This window comes from Bradysia coprophila, chromosome II, assembly GCF_014529535.1.
Source record: "Bradysia coprophila strain Holo2 chromosome II, BU_Bcop_v1, whole genome shotgun sequence".
Lineage (NCBI taxonomy): Eukaryota > Metazoa > Arthropoda > Insecta > Diptera > Sciaridae > Bradysia > Bradysia coprophila.
Window position 1 is genome coordinate 8,590,365 of NC_050735.1, and position 26,648 is coordinate 8,617,012.

A 26,648-nucleotide genomic window follows, 5' to 3' on the forward strand; every position below is an offset into this window, starting at 1 on the left:
ACCGGTAACTAAATAGATCGAAAAAGCAGACGGAAGTTAGGAAGTGCCGGAGGAATCATCTGTCATCCCCAAAATTTAGGAACCATTGGAACACCTCACTCATGTCGAAGATAACCCAAAACCATCAAAAAATCCGATAGAAGTTAGGGAGTGCCAGATGAATCATCTGTCATTCCAAAATTTAGGAACAAACCTTGGAACACCTTACTTATATCGAAAATAACCCAAATCCATCGAAAAATCTGATGGAAGAGGGGAAGTGCCAGAGGAATCATCTGTCATTCCAAAATTTAGGAACCAACCTTGGAACACCTTACTTATATCGAAAATAACCCAAATCCATCGAAAAATCTGATGGAAGAGGGGAAGTGCCAGAGGAATCATCTGTCATTCCAAAATTTAGGAACCAACCTTGGAACACCGAACTTATATCAAAAATAACCCAAATCCATCAAAAAATCCGATAGAAGTTAGGGACTGCCAGAGGAATCATCTGTCATCCCAAAATTTAGGAACCAACCTTGGAACACCTCATTCATAACCCAAATCCATAAAAAAACGGATGGAAGTTAGGAAGTGCAGAGGAATCATTTGTAATCCCAAATTTTAGGAACCAACATAGTGGAAGTTAAAATGAAAAATCATATATTTGAATGTGTGCGTGACAGCTCCGTGTGCAGACAGTACTCGGGACTCTTAATGTCAAAAGCAAAGCAAAGTTGACGTTTTCGTGTTAGTGGTGTGTGTGTTATAATTTTTCAATGAATTTCAGTCATAATTCCGGTCATAATTCCTCTAGGTAGTCTACCTCTATGTACAACACACACGTATATCAAATTGGCTTTTATATGGAATTTGTATGGAGACTTTGGGGAGCTCCAGCTCCCAAGATATGGTTTCTCTCCAACTTTTGAAAATTCTCATGGGCCATTATTAGCCTATAACCAAAATTTCAGGAATATATAGAAACGTTTAGGAGTTGCTGGATTTCATTTCAGGCGATTTCATTTATCTGAAAAAACTAAATTTTGCTTATTTTCATTCAAAAACCAAAATTTTGAAATTCAATATCTCAGCCAAATCGAAACCTACTTTAAATTGTGATATCTCGTTGAACTGGTATGGATGCTTAGATTCCAAGTATCTAAGTTTGGAGTAAAGAGGGGAAGTCAAAAAGTTGCTGTAAATATGCACCACCGTCCCCATTTTTTTTTTAAATATCAGTAACGAGGTTACCAGGATAATCCATTTTTTCCTTACCCGGCTGTTTTCCTACTCATTAAAATACAAACTCTAAAACGCGTAATGCAATCTACGATAAATGAGTATTCAGTTGCCTAAAGTCATTATAAAAATCATCACAAGCGAAACATCTAAAATTCCAATACAACCAATGTGAATATTGCAAACAGAACATAGACATGAAGAAATTACCAAGCATGAAGTGTTTGAAAATGAATTTCAACTTTGTAGAATGTTACAATAACGATAATATGAATGTTGATCTGCACACACAAAATTTATGACTGATTTAGTCATGTCAGACTCTGAAGACTAAATCGTGAAGTTCGAACGAGGATAACGGGTAAATCGTTTTACTACTATTCTCAACAACTGCAGAAATATGGTGCAAAACTTAGTTTGACTTAATAAATGTTTGATAAAAATCAAAAAGTTTCTTGAACGATTGCTCTCTTATTATATATAGAGCCACCGTATACACATCGTATCGCCTAATCGTAAAATAAATACGTAAAATCCTTTCAAATTTATTACTTTCATTCTGCTGTAGGTGTGTATGCGATTTAACTCTCGGTCATTCCTTAACTTTCACAGAAAAACTTTTGGGAAAACTTTTAACTCGTTTTCTGTGTACTTCTATTAAAAGGCGAAACAACTTCCCTCATTCAGATAATAAAAATAAACTCAAAAGTGAACTCGAAAACAGCGTTTAAGTTTTACCGCATCAATCCGTTCGCTTTGAGGATTGAGAATTTGCAACTTGCGAGTTTCAGGGTACACCATCATGTTCCGATATTCATAGTGCAGAGGGTAATTTAAATATTAGTCTTGAAAATAGTCAGTGCGTTAGCTAAGACTGTGCAGAAACTTATAACGTCCCCAGGTGTGTACGAGCCTACAACTCGACAATTGCTGTCTTGAAGGAGAAAAGCATTATATTTCTTTGCTAGCCTGACTGCACCCAACACAGGTAAACGTCTTTTTGCTTCTTCAAATTTATGGGATTTTATTTTGGAGAAGATATGTCTGGTGTGCTGTATATAGAAAACTTTAGTGTGCACAATAAAAGCAAATAATTACTTGCAACAAAAGTTAACGTAATACGCTATGCAATGCACAGTATGCATTAGTTTGCTGTTAACTTTTTCGCTGTTGACTTTGACTAAATAAAATTTTATAATGTACCGTTGTGACCGTCACTCTATAAAACAAACAAAGGGCATGATAAACTTCTGATGATTTGCGTCCCTTCCACTTTTATACAAATTGTATTTCTTTTGCAGGGACAAACATTTTGTTTGCAAAACGCATTTCTTTTGTGAACTTCTACATAGTTAAGCCGCGAGATCATCGCCAACAAGTTTCTTGAAAGGAATTTTAGTTGTACCCGTTCACAGGCGGAAAGCAGTGTACTTATCGAATCTACTACTTCATCGGATCTAATTATTTTTCAGAGAATTCTTCCGGATGAAAATATATAATCCACAACGTCATCCTCATCCTCACTCCTCAAAATAAACTGGAATATAAGGAGCGAGGTCACTTTGGGTATTGCCGTTTGACTTCATAAGAAGTTCATCTGCAACACAAATTCTGCTATATAAGATGACATTAAGCTCCTAGACAGATGATAAATTACCCATGCACCTATAGCTGAGCGCTGAAATTGCCCAACAAAAATAGGTTACCTTCTTTGATCCACTGCCTGGTGTGGCTTCGTCATGTTCAATAAACATTGGCGGTGAAACTGCATCGTTTGTATTGATTATCGGCACAATGTTCAAGCTGTTGAGCATTTAATTTACATCATAAGGAAATTATTGTTCCATCAGTTAATTGTTTTATACCTGATGAGTTCCGACAACGTAGAAAACAGATTCTTCCGCGTATTTTCATTGTAGAAATCGGGTTTCGTCACTAATACCTAAAATTCGATTCAAAATAATTTCACGGACTGTCTCGATCGTTGCTTGTTCTGGTGAAACTCACTTGGGCAATTTTAACCCCATATTGTGCAAACATTGCATCGTATAAGGACATGAGACCGGATTGACCGACCGCTGCCGCTGCTCTTGGTTCCAAAATGGTTGCTGCATCCTTGAAACAATAAGATTATTAAATTAAGTTCTGTGTAAATATTTACTCCGAACTCCCACGTTGCTACAGAAAAGCAGTTCTGACAAATTGCACGTAACGAAATGTGCACCGTAAAAATAATATTTCCTTTCATAACAATTCTCTGGCGGGATTATGATAAAAGAAAATTGGGATTGATGTTTTCCCGCATCAAATTCTGTTTCAATTTTTTACGTACGACAAAATTAATTAAAAATTTGTCATAGTGGACGATGGATTGTTTTAAGGGTTTTAAGGTTATTCAATCACTGTCAATATTGGTAACTGCACTGAAAACACAGTTGGGTGGGTCGTACAGTCGAAGAAATTTAGTTTTCGAGTTTTCCAAAGGTATTAATCTTATTTAACCCACACTTTATCCCACAACAATGGAATCCACAAATTTAAATTTAGTTAACTCAGCGGTCGCAATGACGGCGCTGCAGTCACGATTTCAAAATGTGATATAGGGTGGATAAACTAAATTTTGGTTTTGGTTACATTTTCTCTTGGTTTTTAATTATTACATCAGGCTTCTAAATTAAGAGTACCTTTATGCAATATAAACCGTTTGAGTTTGAAAAAAGATGTTTTGTATCAGTGAACGATATAGGAAAGCGTTCAGTACGTCTCAACATACAAAAGAACGTAAAATATAATTGTACATTTAGCCACCCTACGTCCGTCATCGCTTCTATTGTCTTCCAAAAACATATTGTGTGCTTGTCATGATAATTATCAGACGTTTGTTTATTTATGTGTCTCATCTAAAATGCTGGCCAGCAAAATTTTGATCATTAAATTCAACGGCAAAATTGATCTAAATGTTAAAGTAATTGTGAATAATAGTGAAGTTAATGTGGTTTTGTTTTCTCTTCATAAAGGAATTTGCATCAGTTCGATGTAAAGTGCGGAGCACCATTGGAAAAAAAACTTGTCGCTGAAGAATGATCAAAAAGTTGCTGGACGCAATAGCTTCAACTAATGCTTTGCAGGATATAGAATCGAAATTAGAGAAACACCAAGAGCCGTCCATTTGAAATCTTCATCATCATCATTTCAACTAAAGGCTTTTTTTTAACGAAACGCAGATTCGGAACATTCTTTTTCGCCAAATTACAATTTGGCATAGGAAATCAATTCAACTCTTTGTATAAGTGGAGCTCATGATTGAGCTCAATCATGAAAACAGAATCTGGTCAGGAATAAGATAAGAATATGAATATATGACGAACTTCAAAGTTCCTGATTTATAATCCTGAGATGCCTGCTCATGCAATTATGCGATTTACGATTTCCAAAGAATTTTAATATCAACTTTTAGACAAAATAACAATTTCCAAGTCTGTTTTCTATTTGATTTATTTGATGTATTTCCGACCTCGTTCTAGGATAATAAAATTTTCTGTGGATTATTTGTAACTTCATGAAAATATTAAGATTGAAAACCTCAGAAACATTCACATAAAAATTATGCTTTCCTAACTAATGTTGAAATAGCCTTTTTGCACTCATTAGGAACTTAGGAAAATAACTACTGGTCGAGACGGTTTACTTGTAGTCCGAAATTATATTTTGGCTTCGTAGAACACAGATAAACACAAGAGAGAGGAATTATATGATATGCAGTACATACTGTCCCGCAATGAAAGTAGATAAGTAGGTATGGCCAGTCCATACAAGTCGGAGCACATACGGATTTGCATGGCGCCACCTCAAACTAACTCATTTCTAGTGGAAATTTGCACTAGAAATGAGTTTGTTTGAGGTGGCGCCATGCAAGTCCGTATGTGCTCCAGCTAGAACAAATTTGAACGTTTGGCCATACCTATCTATTTACTTTCATTGCTGTCCCGTACAATCTTTTTCTAAATAAAAGTTATAGTCAAATCGACAATATTGTATTATTTGGCGATTTGTCATATTTTGGAGTTTCTTCACACTTTGGCGATTTTTCTTGACAATTCATCATATTTAGTTGATTTGTTAAATCATCAAGAAAAGTCTCAGAAGTGTGAAGAAACGCCATAAAGACAAATTTTCAATTCTCTATGATCCTTGGAGTTTCTTTACTCTTTGGCGATATTTCTTGGTTTTTCTTCACATTATGGCGATTTTTCTTGTTGATTTAACAAATCAACCATAAGAGGTTCCGAGCCTACGCTGAAATTGTAGCCTACATTTGTGCGTTTCGAAATTTTTGATCGCTGATATCTTTTTACGAGAGCCCTTTTTGAAAAATGTACGACCACATTTTCGAGTAAAAATATGTCAGCTTTGAATAAAAAATAAAATTGTCTGTGAAAGTTCCATGTGCTTTGAGAAAAGTGTACCTTTGATGCAAATTTGGGGCATCGGTACAGTTTTCTCAAAGCAAATGGAACTTTCATAGACAATTTTATTTTTTATTCAAAGCTGACATATTTTTACTCGAAAATGTGGTCGTACATTTTTCAAAAAGGGCTCTCGTAAAAAGATATCAGCGATCAAAAATTTCGAAACGCAGAAATATAGGCTACAATTTCAGCGTAGGCTCGGAACCTCATAATGATGAATTGCCAAGAAAAATCGATAGTGTGAAGAGAAGAAGAGAAAAATCGCCAGAGTGTGAGGAAACGCCAAAGTGTAAAAATACGTTTTTGAAATGTCTCTTTATTATCTTTCGTAAAATGATAGTGTCCTCGGGATCTTTTGTTAAAGTATGAATTCCCTAGGATCGAAAAAGATGCCGTTACCTGACGTAAAATAAGAGTTTCCTTAGGATCGAACCAGGCAGCATTTCGTAACTTTTATAAAAGGATAGATTCACTAGCTTCGAACAAATAACGCCTTTTAGATAAATTTCGTAAAAGGATAAATTTCCAAGGATTTGTTTAATCACCACGAAGAATCGTTAAAGTGTGAAGAAACGCAACAAAGACAAATTTATCATTCTTTGTTTTTGCCGGCGTTTCTTCATCCCTTGCCAATTTTGTATTTTTGGCGATTCTTCATGGGAATCATGATTAATGACGGCTACGAGCTTTAGCGAAAACGAATGAGATGTTCCGATCCGAATCTGCGAGCGAACTTCCGTTTCGTTAAAAAAAAGCCTTTAGTTGAAATGATGATGATGAAGATTTCAAATGGACGGCTCTTGGTGTTTCTCTAATTTCGATTCTATATCCTGCAAAGCATTAGTTGAAGCTATTGCGTCCAGCAACTTTTTGATCATTCTTCAGCGACAAGTTTTTTTTCCAATGCTGCTCCGCACTTTACATCGAACTGATGCAAATTCCTTTATGAAGAGAAAACAAAACCACATTAACTTCACTATTATTCACAATTACTTTAACATTTAGATCAATTTTGCCGTTGAATTTAATGATCAAAATTTTGCTGGCCAGCATTTTAGATGAGACACATAAATAAACAAACGTCTGATAATTATCATGACAAGCACACAATATGTTTTTGAAGACAATAGAAGCGATGACGGACGTAGGGTGGCTAAATGTACAATTATATTTTACGTTCTTTTGTATGTTGAGACGTACTGAACGCTTTCCTATATCGTTCACTGATACAAAACATCTTTTTTCAAACTCAAACGGTTTATATTGCATAAAGGTACTCTTAATTTAGAAGCCTGATGTAATAATTAAAAACCAAGAGAAAATGTAACCAAAACCAAAATTTAGTTTATCCACCCTATATCACATTTTGAAATCGTGACTGCAGCGCCGTCATTGTGACCGTTGTGTTAACTAAATTTAAATTTGTGGATTCCATTGTTGTGGGATAAAGTGTGGGTTAAATAAGATTAATACCTTTGGAAAACCCGAAATCTAAATTTCCTCGACTGTATTTTCATTTTGTTTTTATTTTAAAAAGCCTGGCCCCAGGCGCCCCAGGCTGTACTTAGAATTAACCAAGGAATCCGAAACAACAACAAAAAAATCAAAAATTAATTTTTCCCTTGCCTCTAGGCTGATTTTGATTTTCGGGGTAGTAGCATGAAATTGCACACATTGTTGACTGATATCGCGGGCTATTGGTAACAGAAGGCATTACTGCTAACTGTAGTAAATGACTGAGGAGTGCAGCTATGAAATACCATAACAACGTTGTTGACCTTCGCCTTCACTCGGGCAGAGTAACTCTGTCAGTGTTCCCAACTAAGACTTTTCGACCAAAAATTTCAACTTTATTTGCAAATAAAATCGACAAAACATACCAAAATATATCGTGTAAGGTATGTCTGAACAGGTAATCTCATATAGAATCCATTGCAGAGAAGTTTGTTGAAAACGAGTTTAAAAGACTCACAGGAGCTCTGTTTTTGAAGCCCAATGTTGGCAATTTTTTGTTAAAATAAAAAAGTCAAATGAAAAAAAATGCGAATTAAAAGATTCTAAACTGGAGAAATTGATAGTTTTATGCCTATTCACGCCTAAATAACACTTTTCTGAACAAATAAACGTAAATTCGTCGATTTTTGTTTATTTGACTTTTTCACTCTAACGAAAAATTGCCAACTTTGTGCTTCAAAAACAGAGCTCCTGTGAGTTTTTTAAACTTGTTATCATCAAACTTCTCTGCAATGGATTCTCAACGAAATTACCTGATCAGACATACCTCACACGACATATTATCTCATGATTTGCTGAATTTTTTGCAAATTTTTGGTCTTAGTTGTGAACACTGACAGAGTTACTCTGCCCGAGTGAAGGCGTTGTTATGGTATTTCATAGCTGGACTCCTCAGTTAAGGATTAACTACAGTTATCAGTAATGCCTTCTAATACCAAATGCCTGAGATATCAGTCAACAATGTGTGCAATTTCATGCTACTACCCCGAAAATCAAACTCAGCCTCGAGGCAAGGAACAAATTAATTTTAGAATTTTTTTTGCTGTTTCGGATTCCTTGGTCAATTCTAAGTACAGCCTGGGGCCAGGCCTTTTAAAATAAAAACAAAATGAAAATACGACCCACACTCATACACAGCTTTGAAAAGAACCTTAACACTCAAATAATGTCAATTTCTGACCTACCTATTCTTTAAAACGATTTTTAACCGGGAAGCGAAGATGGTACATCCAAATTTATGCAGAAAACGTTACATGCATCAAGCTGTAAATTGTTTTTAGCCCCGTACGAAGTACTGGGGGCTTATAAGATTAATATGCCGTTTGTAACATGTTGAATTGGAAGCAGACGGTAAGGGCAAAGCATTTGTATATGTTCATAGATAACGAATCCGCAATAAAAAAAATGTCCGTCTGTCCGTCTGTCCGTCTGTCCGTGACCCCTCTAGCTTGAGTAAATCACAACCTTTTTTCAAAATTCTTTTTTTCCCCGATTGGTATCGACAAAAGTAAGGTCAAGTTCGAAAATGGGCATGGTAGGGTCGGCCCTTCCAGAGCTAGGGCCCTATAGGTGTTTTTCAGTCTTTCGACGATATCTACCGAAATACGCACGCAATAGCTGCTTGTGATATATCAAATGAAAGGTATTGACGAGTAGAACAAAGTTGCTGAACATCGTTTTTGGGTAAGATGCAACGTGGGCTTGTTGGGAGGGCTCAAAGGTCGTTACTCGGCCCTAAGTGTTTTTTGCACATAAATCGAGTAAATCTCATCCGATTTTGCTAGATTTAGTTTTTTATGGAAGGTAATTGAATACCGAAAAGAACGTGTCGAAAAAAGTTTCAAATTTGCGCCCTTGGACTAAGGCCGCTACTCGGCCCTAAGTATTTTTTGCACATAAATCGAGTAAATCTCATCCGATTTTGCTAGTTTTTGTTTCATTTGAGAGATAATTGAATGCCGAATAGAATGGTGGCGGAAAAAGTTTCAAATTAGGGCCCTTGGACTAAGGCCGCTACTCGGCCCTAAGTGTTTTTTGCACATAAATCGAGTAAATCTCATCCGACTTTGCTAGTTTTTGTTTCATTTGAGAGATAATTGAATGCCGAAAAGAATGATGGCGAAAAAAGTTTCAAATTTGGGCCCTTGGACTAAGGCCGCTACTCGGCCCTAAGTGTTTTTTGCACATAAATCGAGTAAATCTCATCCGATTTTGCTAGTTTTTGTTTCATTTGAGAGATAATTGAATGCCGAATAGAATGATGGCAAAAAAAGTTTCAAATTTGGTCCCTTGCACTAAGGCCGCTACTCGGCCCTAAGTGCTTTTTGCACATAAATCGAGTAAATCTCAACCGATTTTGCTAGTTTTTGTTTCATTTGAGAGGTAATTGAATACCCAATGGAAAGTTGGCAAAACATTTTGGGTTTCTAAAATAATGTCGTAAATTGTTGGTTTTATTTGAAAGGTACTTCGTACGGGCTTTCGTAATTGCGCTATGCGCAATTTTAAAAATGAACAGTTTCAGTAAATTTGACAATGCCCAACTTGACTTGCATTTTGGTAACAGACGCATTAGAGGGTTGTAGACGTATTAGGGTTCCGGGCTTATTAGGGCTACGGACGTATTATGGTTGCGGACGAAATAGGATTACGGGTTGTACGGGGCTAAGTCGCAGCAAACGCTCCGACTGTTCTGATGCCTTGTTTTTTTGTCACACGATATCAAACATAATATCACATCTAATGACAAAACCAACCGAAATTCTCAACTTGTTGAATAAATAACTTTTTCAAAACATATACCTATATGGAAATTTTGCGTAAAAGATGTGAAAATTGGGTATTGGTATTGATTGAACGATAGGTCGAAATTGAAAGTAGATTTGAAACGAAGGAGACATAAAAGATGCAATTAGGTAAAATCATAAACGTTCTTCTGCTACACATAAAACATCTGACAGCAAAAAGTAAATCTGGAGACGCACTTAACGGCGATAAATTTCAACCCAGATCACCAGCGAAAACTAAGGGACTGGTACACATGCGTGTAAATCAACCTAATTGAAGCAATCAAACTGCGAATGGAACTTCGAAACTCGTAAAGTGTATGGAACATACAATAAATTATTGTTACGAGAAAGTATAAACATTTCGGTAACATTAATCTCATGATCTCCCTCGTGTAAAATAAAAATTATTTTTTTTCCCCATTACTGACATGGGTTTACAAACTGTTATGATAACAACAACGCTGTACGCTGGACCGGACTATTTTATCGGTATCATTTATGGTTGCAACTTAACAAAAAATTTGAACCTGAATTAAACGGTAATTTACCTCACGGGTGTGATCCTTCGGTGATAGAGTTTCCCGCATCGATAGGGACATTAAAAGTTCTTGGGTTAGTTTTTGTTTACCGAACGCCACTGCTCCCGATGTAACAATTAAACACTCTCGACCCTCATGATGACATTCAGCTACCTGGAAATGTTTAAATGTTTGGTCTTAGTTTCAAGAATTGATTTATAAGTATGTTAGGTAAAGGGTTTTTGGTTAAATTATAATGTAAGCGATGTATACAGAATGTACAGTTCCGACTCTTTGTGGTAATTTAATTGAAACCTTTCCAATATAATACAAAGAAATTGAAAATGTTAGTTACGTCTATGTACGACTATCAATATTATATACTCAATAAATGCCCGTTTCTCTCTTTACACTGTATGCTGAGACTAGCACGGAGTACTAACGTCTTATAACTTTACAATAGGTAATTTTCAAAAAGCTTTCGATTTAGTCTTACTTGACATGAAAGGTAAGGCAAGAAGGAAGGTTAAATTTATTGTAAAATTGCCGTTTCAATTATAGCTACAGTGTAGCTGCTACACGGAATAGGTTTGTATTTGGAGCAGGTTTTAGTAATTTTACCTTTTTGGGTAATTTCTAGAGCGCTTCGTAACATATTGTTGTTGAGTGTTTAACAACTTTAATGTTTCTAAATTCGCTCCGATTTTTTGTTAAAGACTTTGTTGTATAACGTCAGAAATGTACAGGTCTAACAGCTGCTAGGAATTTCACGCACAGTAAAGTCGTAGCCATGGCCCAAAAAAAGTCTTAAATTAACCTGAAAGTCAAAAAAAGGTCACGGAAAGTACTGTAAAGCCACGAAAAATCCCGGAGAGTCATTAAAATTCTCGGAAATCACGGCCACTGACAGAAAGTCACTAAAGTTACAAAAAGTAGCGGAAAGTCAAGAAAAAGTCATAAAGTCATGAAAATTCGGTGATATCCACAGAATCCCGGGTCTGTTCAAAAAGTCACGGCGGTAAAAAAAAAAGTCATGGAAAGTCGAAGTCCTGGCCGCCGTTTTTCGAAGTAGTTTCCCTCGGGTATTTAAATTTTCTGTTCTTATAACATGAGCATGAATGAAATAGTAGTTTCTGAACTTGTTCGAAATTCATTCTTTGAAACCGAACTACCGAACCCCGAAGAACTCACAGATAACCTGTTCATCCCTTAAACGAATTGGTAAATAAATCCGGTAAATAATTGTTATTGATGGAAATACGAGAAATTGATGGAATTACAAGAAATAGAGCGGAATTGACTGGAAATACGTTAAATTTTAAGGGAATTCCAGTCAATTCCTTATAATTCCACCAATTTCACGTATTTACAGTCAATTCATGTCAATTCCTTATATCTCCATCAATTTCTCGTATTTCCATCAATTACAATTATTCACTGGAGTATCCGGGAAGTTTCAACATAGCTGTTGAAAATTTTAGTTTCGTATAGTCTCACCATTCCTTTTTCAAAACGCCTAAAGCGTTTCAAAATGATCTGTTCATTTCAAAGCGCACGTTCAACTTTGACTTTAGTCCCAAGTTGACAACTATATTTATAGTGAGTAACCAACTAATTCCACAGAAATGGAATTGAATAATAACGGAAAATATCGTGGAATTATTTCGAAAATTCGTGGAATTGTAGAAATTAATTGAAATTATTGGAATTGAAGGGCGAATCCGGCAAGTATAGGTGTTAATCCGGTTATTGAAGTAATGATAGTATGTTACGTCACTGTTTGTAAACATTTGTTTAGGATAGTGTGAGGTTTGCGGAACGAGCCGAAAGCGAGTGGAGTTATCACACGTGTCAAAACAAGTATTTACAAGCAGTAACGTAACACATTTTACATGCTAGCGTCCGGTAAGCACGTTTTCCCTGCCGGAGGCGGAGGCTGTGATGAAAAGTACACTTTACCGTGCGCTGGCATGTAAAGGGAACTGAAAACAATTAAAAGGTTTTAGTAATTACCCCTCGCGTTCATCTCTATGTGAAAGCTCGAAGATTGGTCAAACTTTCTATATGTTGAGTACACAAGACGCAAGAGAAATTAAACCGGGCCTTTAGGTCTGTCTATTGACATCAATTTTACTCTAAGCCTACATAATCGGATTTTCTGGTTGTCTCTAACCATATTGACTGTTTTCATAATTAAATTTCCGAAATGGTATTGGCTGCATATTATGGTGACACGATACACGAGAAAAAAAAAGTTGAACAAAAAATTGGCAAGCGGTGCACGTTTTGGAATAAAAAATTAAACTGAAATCTGGATCATATCCTTCGTGTTTTTAATGGTGAAGACATGTGCATGCTTATCATGCATATGACTGCCTTCACAAACAAAATAAATATTAAAAAAACAGCCACTTGTGCCTTTTTCTCGAAAGTACGGTATACTATGTATACTTTATGTATAATATATACCTACTGCGACGTTGAAACCTGCTAACAGCATATTGCTTTACTACAAAAACATCTATTTTTAAGCTGAAAAGTAAATGCAGACGCGAAGAGGCAGCGATAAACGAATTACACTGTGCTGTGATGCCGTGAATATCAAAATACTTATCTCAAATTCTCATACACCAGTTCTATCTTGCATTTTAATATTGGTATACTCACAGCACTTTTCATGCATCATCCACAGAAAAAATAGAATTGAAATTTGGAAAAATATTCTTCCGATTACCTGCTCAACGATTGATGCCAGTCTACCCAGTGCCAATCCATGGTTGTCTTCTCGTGTGATAACTGCACTACCCAGTTTTATGACAAGACGACGGGCATATTTTAACTGACTTCTATCCGAAAATGTTGGCTTTTCTCCTTCGAGGACGTCTTTTTTATCGTTGATATTACTCTGAAACGAATGCAAAAAAAAAATTGTTGTTAAAAACAGAGTTTATATTATATGTCGCTCTGTGGAGAGATAATCGTATTATTCGGTTTTTGTTTTCCAATTACGCTTGGAATTTGATTGCACCGTATCGTAGGTGGTTCGGTGTTATCTGTTTTTGTTAAACTTTTTTTTTATTGAACCTCATCAATTCGTCTTCAATTGAAAAGAAAATGTTTTTGAATTTCGATCGACAATCGTTATTTTCTTACTTTAGAGAAATTTCCTTTTCTTTAATGTATGGATTACACTGCACTTCCTTGCTTTCGGTTTACGTAACAAAGATCAAATATTTACTTTTTATTGAAGTCTCGTATGACTGAAGATTGCTTATGCATATTGCTTTCTATATGGTTGTGGTTGAGTATGGTTTTCATTATTAAGGATGTTACAATAAAATCAACAGAATAAAATCAACATCTATCCAATAATCCAACAGACATCCTGTTGTAGCGATTTGACATTGTATCGAAACTTTTTTAATTATTATGTGCTAGGAGGGGTAATGAGATCTCTAACGCTCGTTCGTGTTATGTACAGAAGTGTAGCGATCGAGTGTAGCCCTACTACCACATATGTGATTTTATCGTTCCGCAATGGTCATGGGTTCACTCCTCGTCAATTTTTTTTTTTTTGATTTTTTTAAACCAAATATTCACGTAGACTTGCAGAATCCCTACAAACTAATTTTATTTTCAATCGAAACAATATCTGTTTCGATGTATGACTCAACAAAACACACGACACGAAATTTGTGTATGGTCCGTATAGTCGCGGATCCGTATACCGAGAGAATTATTTATTATTTTTACATTTATGTGTTTTCTGGAGCCGAAGGCGCGGCCAGGGACGCCGACTTGTGTTTGGTAGTAGTGGTGCTCATATAACAAGCGAATCTGGGAGTAGTGGTGCTCTTTCAAGTAAAACTGGAAAGATGTAGTGGTGCTCATCATTCGAGTAGTGGTGCCCGAGCCTCGCTTGTCCTTAGAAGTCGGCGCCCCTGGGCGCGGCAGCACACATATACATAAGTATTGAGTGGTACTCCATGTGAAGAACAAAGTTTTACACGTGTCAAGATGAATACAAAAGAGATATAAACCACAGAAAGAGAGAGAGAGAGAGAGATGCAGCTCCTCATTCATATCCATTGAAAAGGAAAAGGTCATTTTCACACAACTAGCCAAATAGAATCGATCGTACAAGACAAATACATAAAAAACTATTTCTGCCAGGAAATGTTTCCCAACTAAAAAACGATGATTTCGCATAGCTGTCGCCGCGTGATTTCGTATGTTTTTGTAAAATGACGTTTACATTTTACATTGGATGCTGCGAAAGTAATTCATTAAATGAGGTAACAATTTTGAATTAAAATCAAACTCACAAGAGCGTTTTTTTGCAATAAGTCTCGGTAAATGACTTTTCGAGAAGTTTAGAGTTACCAAGGCCAGTTGGTGAAAAACACAAGTAACGTTGGGCGCATCTCAAAGTTCAGGAGTAATGAAGTACGTAGCAGCACCCAATGCATTCTCGTTTACTACCTGCCCCATGATTGATTTCCACATAGGAAAATGACAAAAACAAATGTACCGAAAATAGTTCACATGTAATGGATCTTTTTCGCAAGGCACAAGTTGCTATGTAATGGTCAATTTTCGCATGGGGCAGGTATGAAAACATATACGTAGATCAGCAGACAACATAGAGAGTAGAGAGCAGGGCATGTTGTAAGGACTTAAACATCCTACTAAACTCAACTTAATTAAGGTTTTTACTTGGTGCGTAAAGAAAGTCATTTCACTCAATCGTACGTACGAAATTGAAGAAACAATTTGGAATACATGTGGAACAGATAAAATGAAAGAAACAAACGAAACCCACACAAATTTGAAACTTATGAAGTGATTATTTACAGGCGCCTGTGAACAGCCGAACTATTATAAAGATACTATGTACAGGCACCGTCGGATATCATTTCCTTTATACAGACACAGAGTGCTACTCTCCGGCAAGATTGTCGGCGAGTTTTTGAAACAGTTTAGTTTCGCAGGCGCCTGCAAATAGCATGTTTATATTAGTTTTGGTATTTGAAGGGGAAGTTGCTTGCGAATAGCATCTACCATTAGACATCAAACGAACTGATAAAGTATGGTAACGAACATAGGTATTTTGAGGTGCAATGTTAGGAGAATTATTAGGAATCTAATTCCCATAAAATAGGACCACTAAAGAGACAAATATTGTTACGAAAAATTAAAAAAGCAAAAGAGTGTATCAATAAAAACTCCTTAACAATTTCACGGTAGATTACAGATACCGTTCCATCTGTCCAATTACACTCAAAATAGACGAATTACAGTCGAGAGTCATATAAATTTTCCTAATCTCCATGTACTCGGGTACAAATCGACAAAAATAATCTGCAGCCGAAAACAACCGTATGTTATGGAAAAATTTCTGTTATCAAATTACCTAAAAGTGTTTTTGTATCATTATTGTTCGTAATTGAAAAAAAAATTGTTGTCCAAAAACTAATTGAAATGAGGAAAGCTCCAAAGTTCATTGAACGAGCCAGTTGTATATTTTGTTCAGTAGATTTAGTGACAAAATATAAAATTCGCCGATAACAAAATACAGATGGCAAGGCTATATCTATTATTATCGTCAAAATGACGAATTTAGACTAGAGATTATGCGACCCATTTCAGTTTTATTAGCAGCATATCTCTTATCTTTCTGTACAACGTTTGTCAAAATTTTCCAAACCTTGTGTGGAAGAAAAAAAAAACAAAAACTCGGAACATTGATTCGAATTTATGGACATTTTAAAGACAAATTATTTATATTTTAGTGTCGGAATATTATATGAGTTAACACACCTTGTCACAACGTTGAAGAATTTGGCACGGTGTATTAAACTGTCGTAAAAGGTAAAATGGATGACTACAGTTTCATACCATGAATTCAGAGGTGTAAGAATTTCACACTCCTTCAAACCTTTTGTATTGCATTCCCTATAAAGTATTCACTATACCGAGTTTCAGAGTCAGTTCCGACGAGTCTACCAATGGTACGTACATCTTTTAAGAGATAAAATAACGTTCTGCGAATGTAACCTTGAAAAATTATTAAATAACTTTGATAATAATACTCATCAAAAATATAACTTTTCTGCTGAAACTATTTCAAGATTACATTATGGATATAATGAATGGGACTGCGTAACAATAGTTTTAGGTTGCTCAGAAGTTTAATAATAAAAATTCCGTAGCCACGTTGTTGATGATGAGACAACAAATAGCCAAGACATTTGTATGTAAATGTTCAAGAATTCAAAAGAAATTTATTTCAAGAAATTGAATTGAACCGATTCAGTATTGTGCTCATTATCAAGGCTGAAACGTAGTTAAATTGTATCAGTCCGTCAAGCATTTCTATATGGCTGAGAAGATCGCATAATAACTTTTTACCAAGTGCAGAAGTCAGTGAAAAATTCAACTGAGATTCGTGTTTTAGTAAAGCTTTTACGACTCTCAGCATCACTCTCTTCAACAAGCACTTTATACAAGGAAGCATCACTCTCCTCTACAAACACTTTGTAAAAGGAAGCGTCACTCTCTTCAACAATCACTTTATATAAGGAAGCATCACTCTATTCTACAAAACACTTTGTAAAAGGAAGCATCACTCTCTTCTACAACCACTTTGTAAAAGGAAGCATAACTCTCTTCTACAACCACTTTGTATAAGGAAGCATAACTCTCCTCTTCAAACACTTTGTAAAAGGAAGCATCACTACCCTCCAGAGCGTAGCGAGTGCTAAAATTCACCTGAGAAAACGCAATTTCCAACTTTTTTCCTTAGTTGAAGACAAGGTTTTTAAAACAAAGGTTTCCGAAGTTTCAACGGAAGAGAGAAAATGACTATTTTCTCGCCTGCATTGTGAAAAGAGCTTTGTGCATCCGACAACTGAAATACGACATATTTTGCCATGATTTTTCGTTGAGAAATGTCAGTTTTTCCCGAACGCTATATCGTGCGGGAAAAAATTCATTTCTTTACGATTTATAGTGCATGAAAGGAATTACATGTAGTGCGGGTCCATAGCATAAAATTAGTGCAAATTATAGTAGAATTGTGTGATTTGGACAAGTGATTAATGTTGAAACGTAGATTTTAAAAACAATTACTAGCCCTTATTGGGTGGTGGGTTCTATTTGTAAATTTTCAGAAGAGTTTCATGCCATTAATTTTAGCGAGTAGAAGTGACCCGTAACCCCTAATGCGTCAAAAGTTAATCACATTTTGGTTTCAATATGGAGTGTTTGGTATCTTTGTAAAGCTGGGATCTGCAGCTTTATGATGATGTTAACTACTTTCTGTTAATGCCGAGTACCAGAGTTACAGGGTTGGTCGAAGTTCACAAAAGGTGTCAATTTTGCATAATACACACAGATGTGCTACCATAAACCAGTTCCAAAATTTAAAAACTATCTTTTTTCCTATGTTTTAGTTCTTTCTAGCAGTTTTAACAGATAATCTGCTTAAAAAAATAAAAAAAAGTTTTTTTGACCAAAAAAATTTCATTCAAAATGGATCAAATTTAACACGAAAATGGCAGCTGGCCGCTACGTTTGGAAAAATCTAAGAGTGGTCTCTTCGGGAAAGTGGTGGCAAATTAAATACAAAACAATACTCGAAAAAGAAATTTTCATTTTCAGAACAAAATTTTGAAAATATTTAAATTTAACCTTCAAATTAAAAACTACACCTGAAGAAAAATTGGAAAATCTGTGGAAAATCAGAAAAATTTGGAAAATTTTAGGATCCTGAAAAAAAGCTTGAACTTTCCTCCTTCATTTGAGCTATATAATATCACTACGGTAGATGAAGAAATCAGTTCACAATAATTCATTAAAGTTGCCTCTGCACAGAAAACTTTGAAAAGGGGTGGAGGGGTTAAGGATGGATTTTTTAAGGGCTAGTAATTGTTTTTAAAATCTACGTTTCAATATTAATACTGGTCTAAAGCACACCATTCTACTATAATTTGCACTATTTTTATGTCTTTACAAAGACATGGACCCGTAATGAATTTTTCCATGAAAATACGATTGATCAAATTTTTTATGGTGAATGTGAAGTGTGTATGTTCTCAAGTAAATTGATGTGTTTTGCCTATTTCAGTTGTCCGATGCACAAAACGTTGTTCTTACCTCGACAGGAAATGGATTCGTCATTTCCTGCCTTGGTATGAAAAATACTATTTCAGTTTTGTGAGAAAGTGCGAAAAGTCAAATAAAGAGTAATCACACTTTGTGCGATTAGTCAAATATAGCCTATTCGTATTCAAAAAAAAAACTAATAGCACTTTGTGCTAACCTTTTCGTTGCAAAAAAAAATCATTGGGACTGAAAAAAGCGGTCAACTTACAGTGGGTCATTATCGACATCGCTGCCAACATCACAATATGCGATATTGTAGTTACCAATCACAAAAAGTCATTTTACGCAGGCCCGGACTGGATAATTGGTCGTCGCCCGAAGTACCGCTGGCTATTTAGGCCGCTCAAAATTACAAAAAATAAATTTTGCGAACTTCCTAACTGTATTGCCCAAGCGGTCCAGATTTTACGAAAAAAAAAACTTTATTATACGATTTCGACATCATAGATCAAAACTCGGTTTCGGCTCACGCTGTCAATCTCACATCCTGTGCGTGAAAGACCACCATTTAATCACAGAAACTAATTTTCGATCACGTCAAAAATATACCAACACTTAATTACGACGTTCACATTCATTTGCTTATAAACAAATAAATATTATTTGATAATTCATCAATTCACGCCTTTACATCATTCAGCCATCATGCACTATCGCGTTATTACATGTGACCACAGAGTGGCATCAATTAATTTGTTTATATTTCATGCTGTGTTTACTGCTCAATTACATTCTTGGGTAACCGATAAGGATTTGTACACAATTTATCAATGGTTGTGTGGAGCTTCATTTGGTATATCTATTATTATCATCGTAATTTCAATTGACCAACATCGGATATTGAACATTGACACAACTATCATAAGTCGGTAGTGTTATGCCTATTGTTGGCTAACTGATATAGATTGACATCAAGGTCTGAAACAGGTCTAGTCTGTTTATCATGTTGAAGTGAGGGGGGAAGCAATTGACAGAAAGTTGTTCCACCAATTACCCTTTCAAATCGAAAGACGTTCAGGGGAATGTTCATCTTATTTTCTTGTATAATATGACCCACATTCGAAGCTTGTATCACCATTTAACCAAGGTACTAACCCCTCGTGGTAAGACGTTTCGATGTCAAATGTATTTATAGCTTTCGAAATCGGTCTGTATATGTGACGTACATAATTAATTGTGGTCCTGTTTTCTATATAATAATATCAGCACCGATGTATTTCACAATGCAAGCGTAAGGTTTAATCTTATTCATGCGATATTTCCGATCTACTTAATTATGAAGAGTTTTTATGATTTTGATTTGTATGTAAAGACCTCATCAATTTAAGTGTTTTAGTATACTCTTGACATTTTGATTGTTTACCTGATGTGCTTTACTTACAGGTAGATGTAAATGCTTGGAAAATTCCACAATTTTTATCAGATTCGAAACCTTTAACACGGTTTAGCGAAAATTAATTATCATTATTATTAACGTGGCTATGCAAATTATGTCTCTTGCTTCCATCGCATCGATTATTATAGTGCAACACACCTAAATTAAATACCTTGTGAAATTGACTTGCTCCACATGAAAATGAACACGAACGTTTGCATAATATATGATGCAGCGAATCGATATCCCATAGGAAATGAAAAGAATAAATTAAAAATTGGGAGGAAATGTCATCCAACGGCTTTAATCACTCTTGGGTTTTTCTGTTGTGTTCCGAGGAACGGAATTTCGTCAATTTTGTAAGTGAACAACATATTTGTTCCATTATTTTAGATAGAATCGATTCCGTAGATAGCAAAAGGAAAATCAACAAATTATGAAGTGTATTGACTTAATCCTTTTCGTACCGAAAAAGAGGTCTTTCTAACGCTACGTTAAAAGGCTCTATCGGGGCATCTACTAATCTGAACATTTACCTGGTGCAAAATATCCCCTCTTAAAGTAGCAGATGCTATTTGCACTCGAGTGTAAATAGTCAATATGAACACTATTTGCACCCGGGTGCAAATAGTCAATATGAACGCTATTTGCACTCAGGTGCAAATAGTCAATGAACTCAGGAGCAAGAAACGAAAGTCCTTCCTTACACAGTTTGTAGAAAAATAGTTTCAGTTGTAACAAACCAAACTCCTTCCTTACAAAGTTTGTAGAAGGATGAATTCAGTAGGAACAAACGAAAGTCCTCCGTTATACAGTTTCTAGAAACTTTTTTACCGGCTGTGCCATAATTGTGAGCAATATTTTTTGTCGCATTTAAAATAAATTTTTTAGAAAAAGTTTCTAGAAGGATGAATTCAGTAGCAACAGACGAAAGTCCTTCCTTACACAGTTTGTAGAAGCTATAGAATTCAGATAATTCAGATTTTAGATAATATAATTCGCACAGCTTGCGAACAATGATTTTATAATTATTTCCGATAGTTTTAAAAAGTTGGGTGCAAATAGCGTTAATATCGACTATTTGCACCCGGGTGCAAATAGTGTACATATTCACTATTAACACCCGGGTGTTTCGTTTTTAAAATTGGAAAAAGAGTGTTCGTGCTAGGAGCAGTGTTAAAGACTGAAAGAATTAGAAGAAATATAACTAGTCCATTCTCAAGTTATGCTTTCTAATTTGGAAACGCGGTGCCTACTGACATTTCATCAGCCTTCCAATACTTTCTATGTTCATCATGCTAGAAGCAGTGCTGTGGAAAGATCGAAAATAAATAGTAGATTATTCGTCTTCGGCTCATGCAATAACTCCCCAAGTGTCTAAATTAACATATGGACAGAGGTGAATACGCTTTTTAGGACCAGGACTGTTTCAGCATATTAATCAAGCTCTAATAGTACTTTACTGCTATAAGGCTGTATATAAGAGACGTGTACGTATACGAGAGCTTGCGTGAGTAGTAGTACAAGCCTCTTATATACAGCCTTATATCATTGAGGTATTTTATCGCAGGAGGCAAACAGCTCAAAATCTAGTGATGTAATTTTGCTTGGAAAATGTTAGCCCTCTCGGGTAAATTTGGTAACTCTTATATACGTCGTTTATATAGGGCACAATGCACACACACCGTATGCGATAAAAATATATCCGATGGTACCAGGTCCACTTTCAAAACAATTTGCCTGCGAAGCCTTTTGGTGCAACTATTCGGAAATTTTTATAGACACAATGTAGCCTGACCCGAAGTAAAGGGCTGTACTCATCCGAATAAAAAGAGCCAGGTATTAAACAGACTTACGAATGTCAAAGGATAAATAAACATTGACAAAATGACGGAAAATTTGACTCTATTCAGCTCTCTATTCGACCTATAGGTCGGTCAAAATTGCATTATTAGAGAAAGCATTGTCTAATCGGTATGATCTCAATCTATTAAATTACCAACACACATCATCTTTTGTTCGGACATGTAACGTAGTTTATCAAGAAAGAAAATCTTTTAACGACCACCGACACGGCAGCGGATTTTTTTCATATAAATATCATAAATTCGAAGCAAATCTTGTTAAACGCAAAAATGACTCGCTCACAATTCATCACAGCCGTTAAATACTTAACATTATTGTTTGTTGCTGTTCCGATGCCGGTGCATTCAGTGATGTATCAAATTGTGTTTGATCCTGCCAAATTTATGATTCCGTGCAAAGACACTAAAAATGACATCAACGAATTTTTCGATCTTACAAAATTAAACATTTCATTGGCCAGCGAAAGTACGATGAAGGTCACTGGAACCCTAGCTGCATACGAGGATTATGGCGCTGATACCCCTTTATCGGTATAGCTAAAATTAACATTTCAGTAGTGTTTGTTCTTCACATGAACCGAAAAAAAAACTTTCTTTTCGAGATTTATTGCCGTTTTAACTGTATTTGCAAATAAATTTTGCAGGTTCATCAGTCGGCGAAGCAAAAAGTAAGAGGTAGATGGGTAGATACACCCTACAGGAGTGTCATAAAGGATTTGTGTGCGGATTACTTTAAACCAGGCATGTGGTGGTATGAAAACGTTACAAAATATTTTGTTGGAGAAGAACGACAGTGTCCGCCAAAAAAAGGTGTAAGTATATAACGGAACGTTTGCTGTTCCAGCTGTTTCTGAACCTAATCTTACAGCTACCGTTACCGTTAAACACCACTGTGGAGTTGGTATTGAATATACCTCTGCGGCTACCGCCTGGGGAATACATATCTCATACGATTATGAAACATACTTTCAAAGAAGCGTGCTTCGAGTGTTACGTCGATTTATCGGAAGCCAAATAGAATCGTAGCTGGACATGGGAAGTGTGTGGTATAGAGACCTTCGACACCAAAAATATATTATTTCGTCAATGAGAAACGCAAGAACTTATTTCGGTAAACCTTTTTTCGGTAAACAATTTTTGAACTCTCGGTTTTATACTTTTCGTGGAGGATCTCATCAGCAGACAATCAATTCGTCAGAGACAATTCTACATTATTCACACTCTTTAACCAAAATTCTTATCGTCTTGCAATAATGATTCAAATAAAATCCACACACTCGTCTGACAACGATTTTTATTTTTACATTGAAGCGGGCCAATCTTAAACAAAACTCCTACTTAGAGATCACACAAAATATGGAATTTTTACTGGGACTAGAACATGATGTGGTGAGTGTGTAGAAAGAGGATATCAGCATTATCTGACAAACACGTCAGGCTAGTGGTAAAATTTACCAAAAAATTTTGCGTCGCAAAGTGGCAGATGCTCACGGACAAACCTACGAGAACTTTAATCTGCCACATGCGACGCAGATTTTTTTTGGTAAATTTTTTGTTGAAAATTTTTTCAGTCAAAATTCTGTTCGTTCAAATTTTTTCTGAAAAAATTGATTGTCGAATGGTTTGGAAAACTAGGCCAGCTAATTTCAATCAATTGGATATGAAATTCTATTTTGCGTAACGACGCTGACAGCGTCACCTCTAGCGATATCACTTGTTTTAGAAGTTATCAATCATTAGACTGTAGACTGCGTCCAACTTCGCTCTGAAAGAGTTTCTGCCGGGATTGGAATTATTAAGCCGCAGGCGCTCATGAAAGAACATATAATTTCGTTCCTAAGATATAATCATTTCAAAAAGGGTTTATTATGAATATAAAAAAAAAAACAGTTTAAAATAGATGGAAGCTTTGGATTATTATTAATTATCGCACCGCCCCTCAACTTCAATGCAAAAATATCAAATTAAGAAAGAAATAATTTGCGCTAAATCTGCTTTGCGCTTTATTATACATTTTTTTTAATGAAACGAAATGCATCCGTGTTGTTATAATAACAACACAGCATCATCCGTACGCTATAGTTTCGAACTGCAAATAGCTATTTTGCTAACTAGTTAGTAACAGGGGTTGTTTTCCACACTAGATATGAGATTCTCGACACGAGCGAAGCGAGTTCTGTAACACATCGTGTGTGCAAAGCCCCCGTTTAATAACATGTTAGCAACAACATTTTATCTATGGTAATGTCACAATCAACGCAAATTAACACAATTTTGGTCAATAGACTCGTTATTTTCATACAAAAACACGTCGTCAGCCAGAACTACACAGTACACATTCATGAAGCATACCGATTAAAACCGTTCGTAATAGATTTGCGCACGGACCAATCAATTTACAGCATAATGTTCAACATTCACTACAATGTGTAACATCTGCTACAATGGATCTATCAGTGTGTAAATTAACTCCATTTAGGTACTGAAACAACTGTATCAATTATGAATGTTTTAACATTGCAGTAGACAAATTTATATTTTCACAAATTGTAATATAGTGAATGGAATATCCGCGAAATGTTTTCAAAAGTGGACTTTTCCATGAAATCTTATACCATATTACAACAGACTATGACGGGTATCATGATAATAATTCTTCGCTACTCATTATAATAATGGGATTACATGAAGATGACGGATATAAAAAGTTTTCGTTCGAAAATACGAGTGCACTAGTGCAGATGAAGTACGATTTAAGATTGCAGATATGCTCAGGTAACTACTGGAAAAGAGCGTACACTTTTCCACTAATTTAATTTTCCATTTAATCGTATTTTGAGTAGGGAATGCAATCCCGTACCGATTTTTGAATCCCGGGATTCGGGATTGAGAAACTCAGTACCGGTACCAGCACCGGGATTTCCGGTACTGAAAAGATATGGATTAATTATCAGTAAAAGAAATTATTTTCATTTTATTCTCATTTTTTTAAGTTTTTTAATGGTACAGTTAAGTGTGCTTACTCACAGTGAAACACGTATCGAATTTATTTTGTTCTAAATATCAAATTTGACACTACGACAAAAGAAATTCGATACTTACGTCGCTGTGTGAAGGCCGGGTAACTTTAACTTATGTTTGCAACAGCGTAGATGTCACATTGTAAATTCAATTTTCTCTTTGGAAAAATGCTCACAATGCACTTAACGTATCATCGTTCAATCTTGAACGTATAAGTTGTGGGACTTGTTGTCGTCACAATCGCAAATTTTTGTGCTTTGTGATTTAAAAATTAATTGATTTGTTAGGTAATGTAAATTTTCAAGCACGCTGCCTTTGAAAATATAAATCGTGTGAAGTGACAGAAGACCGACTTTCCGACAGCGTCAATTAGTGGCAGTTTTGTGAAATATCGCCTAAATCCACAATATATTTTACTACGCAAGTAACGGCAAGCCGGAATTGCACGTTCAGATTCAACGCTAGTTGGTTTGATGAGCAGCAGACACTCACCAGAAAGATTTTAAACACTTCAAGCATGGATGATACTCTAAATAGAGTACTGAAACTGGACAGTGTATTATACAAACGTAGAACACTATAAAAATATTTCCGTGTAAAATAGAGTACTTTCTGCAGCCGACCACTATGATCATGCATGCGTGAAGTGCGTTGCTAGCCATCGTAGTTTTAAAAACGTCTTTTTCTGTGTTTGCAAATAATACGACATAAGAGAAAAACGTTAATTAATCCTATGTTTCAATGTTTATCTTATATTGCCATAGTAGTTTGAATCATACAAGTTGATCGATTTCAAAATTTTATAAAAAAAACACTGACAAAAAAGATTCAAACTCACCTGTTGCAGGTAACTTTGTCTCCAGGTAATATACAATAGCTGCCACAACTGTAGCGCCCCAAGCAAAAAATACAGCTGCGGCAGATAATGTAGATTACCTGTAGACAAAGTTACCTCCAACAGGTGAGTTTTTCGAAACTTTTTTGTCAGTGAAAACTGGATTTTAAATTTCGGTACTAATCTCGGGATTTTTTGATCAATACCGGGATTCGGGACTGGGATTTTCCGGTACTGGTACCGGGATTGGTACCGGGATTGCATTCCCTAATTTTGAGAGTGAGATCGTATCACTGTCATGTGGTGGAATGCTGGTAACATTGATTACTCTAGAATATTAGAGGATTCAAAGCATCATAACTTTCGAGTACTTATTACTGGTGTGCTTCTGTCACTTTATCTCTATAACTAGCAAGGATTTGTAACTATGAAGAACTGATTTACACTGATAGCTCCAATGAGTCAGAGTAGTCCAATCATAATATCGCGGCAATTGCTGTTAAAAAAACTGTTGATTTGTAAAGCGTTTGTCATGTGGATACTCGCTCATTGGTACATGGTTATGTGGTTAGGCTGGATCGTTTATATCGACTTGAAACCATATCCTAGTAGCCCTATTCGCAGATTGCAGAGGCTAATATAATTCACGCCGTAAGTGTGCCTAAAATTTGAATTTTAAGTGAACGATTCGATGAAAAAGTGAACTGAAAAGTACATTTCAACGCTTCATTGTATGAAAATGACGCTACGTTAGAAAGACCTCCGCACTTTTCATTTTGAATTTCGACCGCACTTACGGCGTGAATTGTGTCATTACTTTTTCGAATCCGAATACTTTTAAATACTGAACAGCCGAGCCGTTTGAAAGAAA

General features: G+C 35.7%; 2 protein-coding genes across 2 annotated transcripts in view; one reads left to right on the forward strand and one right to left on the reverse strand.

The window, feature by feature from the left end:
- The window catches only part of LOC119070900 (delta-1-pyrroline-5-carboxylate synthase), a 54,420-nt gene that overhangs the window by 18,006 nt on the left and 9,766 nt on the right, over positions 1-26,648 (reverse strand). Inside the window, exons 2-6 of the mRNA XM_037175429.1 lie at positions 13,250-13,420; positions 10,546-10,689; positions 3,232-3,339; positions 3,090-3,166; positions 2,931-3,027 (exon numbers count right to left, since the gene is read on the reverse strand). Of these exons, the coding sequence (XP_037031324.1) occupies positions 2,931-3,027; positions 3,090-3,166; positions 3,232-3,339; positions 10,546-10,689; positions 13,250-13,420 (597 nt within the window). The remainder of the gene's footprint in view (positions 1-2,930; positions 3,028-3,089; positions 3,167-3,231; positions 3,340-10,545; positions 10,690-13,249; positions 13,421-26,648) is intronic.
- LOC119070917 lies at positions 22,188-23,203 on the forward strand. The gene is made up of 3 exons (XM_037175455.1): positions 22,188-22,452; positions 22,566-22,733; positions 22,790-23,203. The coding sequence occupies exons 1-3, from the start codon at positions 22,192-22,194 to the stop codon at positions 22,937-22,939; spliced, it is 579 nt and encodes a 192-aa protein (XP_037031350.1). The 5' UTR covers positions 22,188-22,191; the 3' UTR covers positions 22,940-23,203.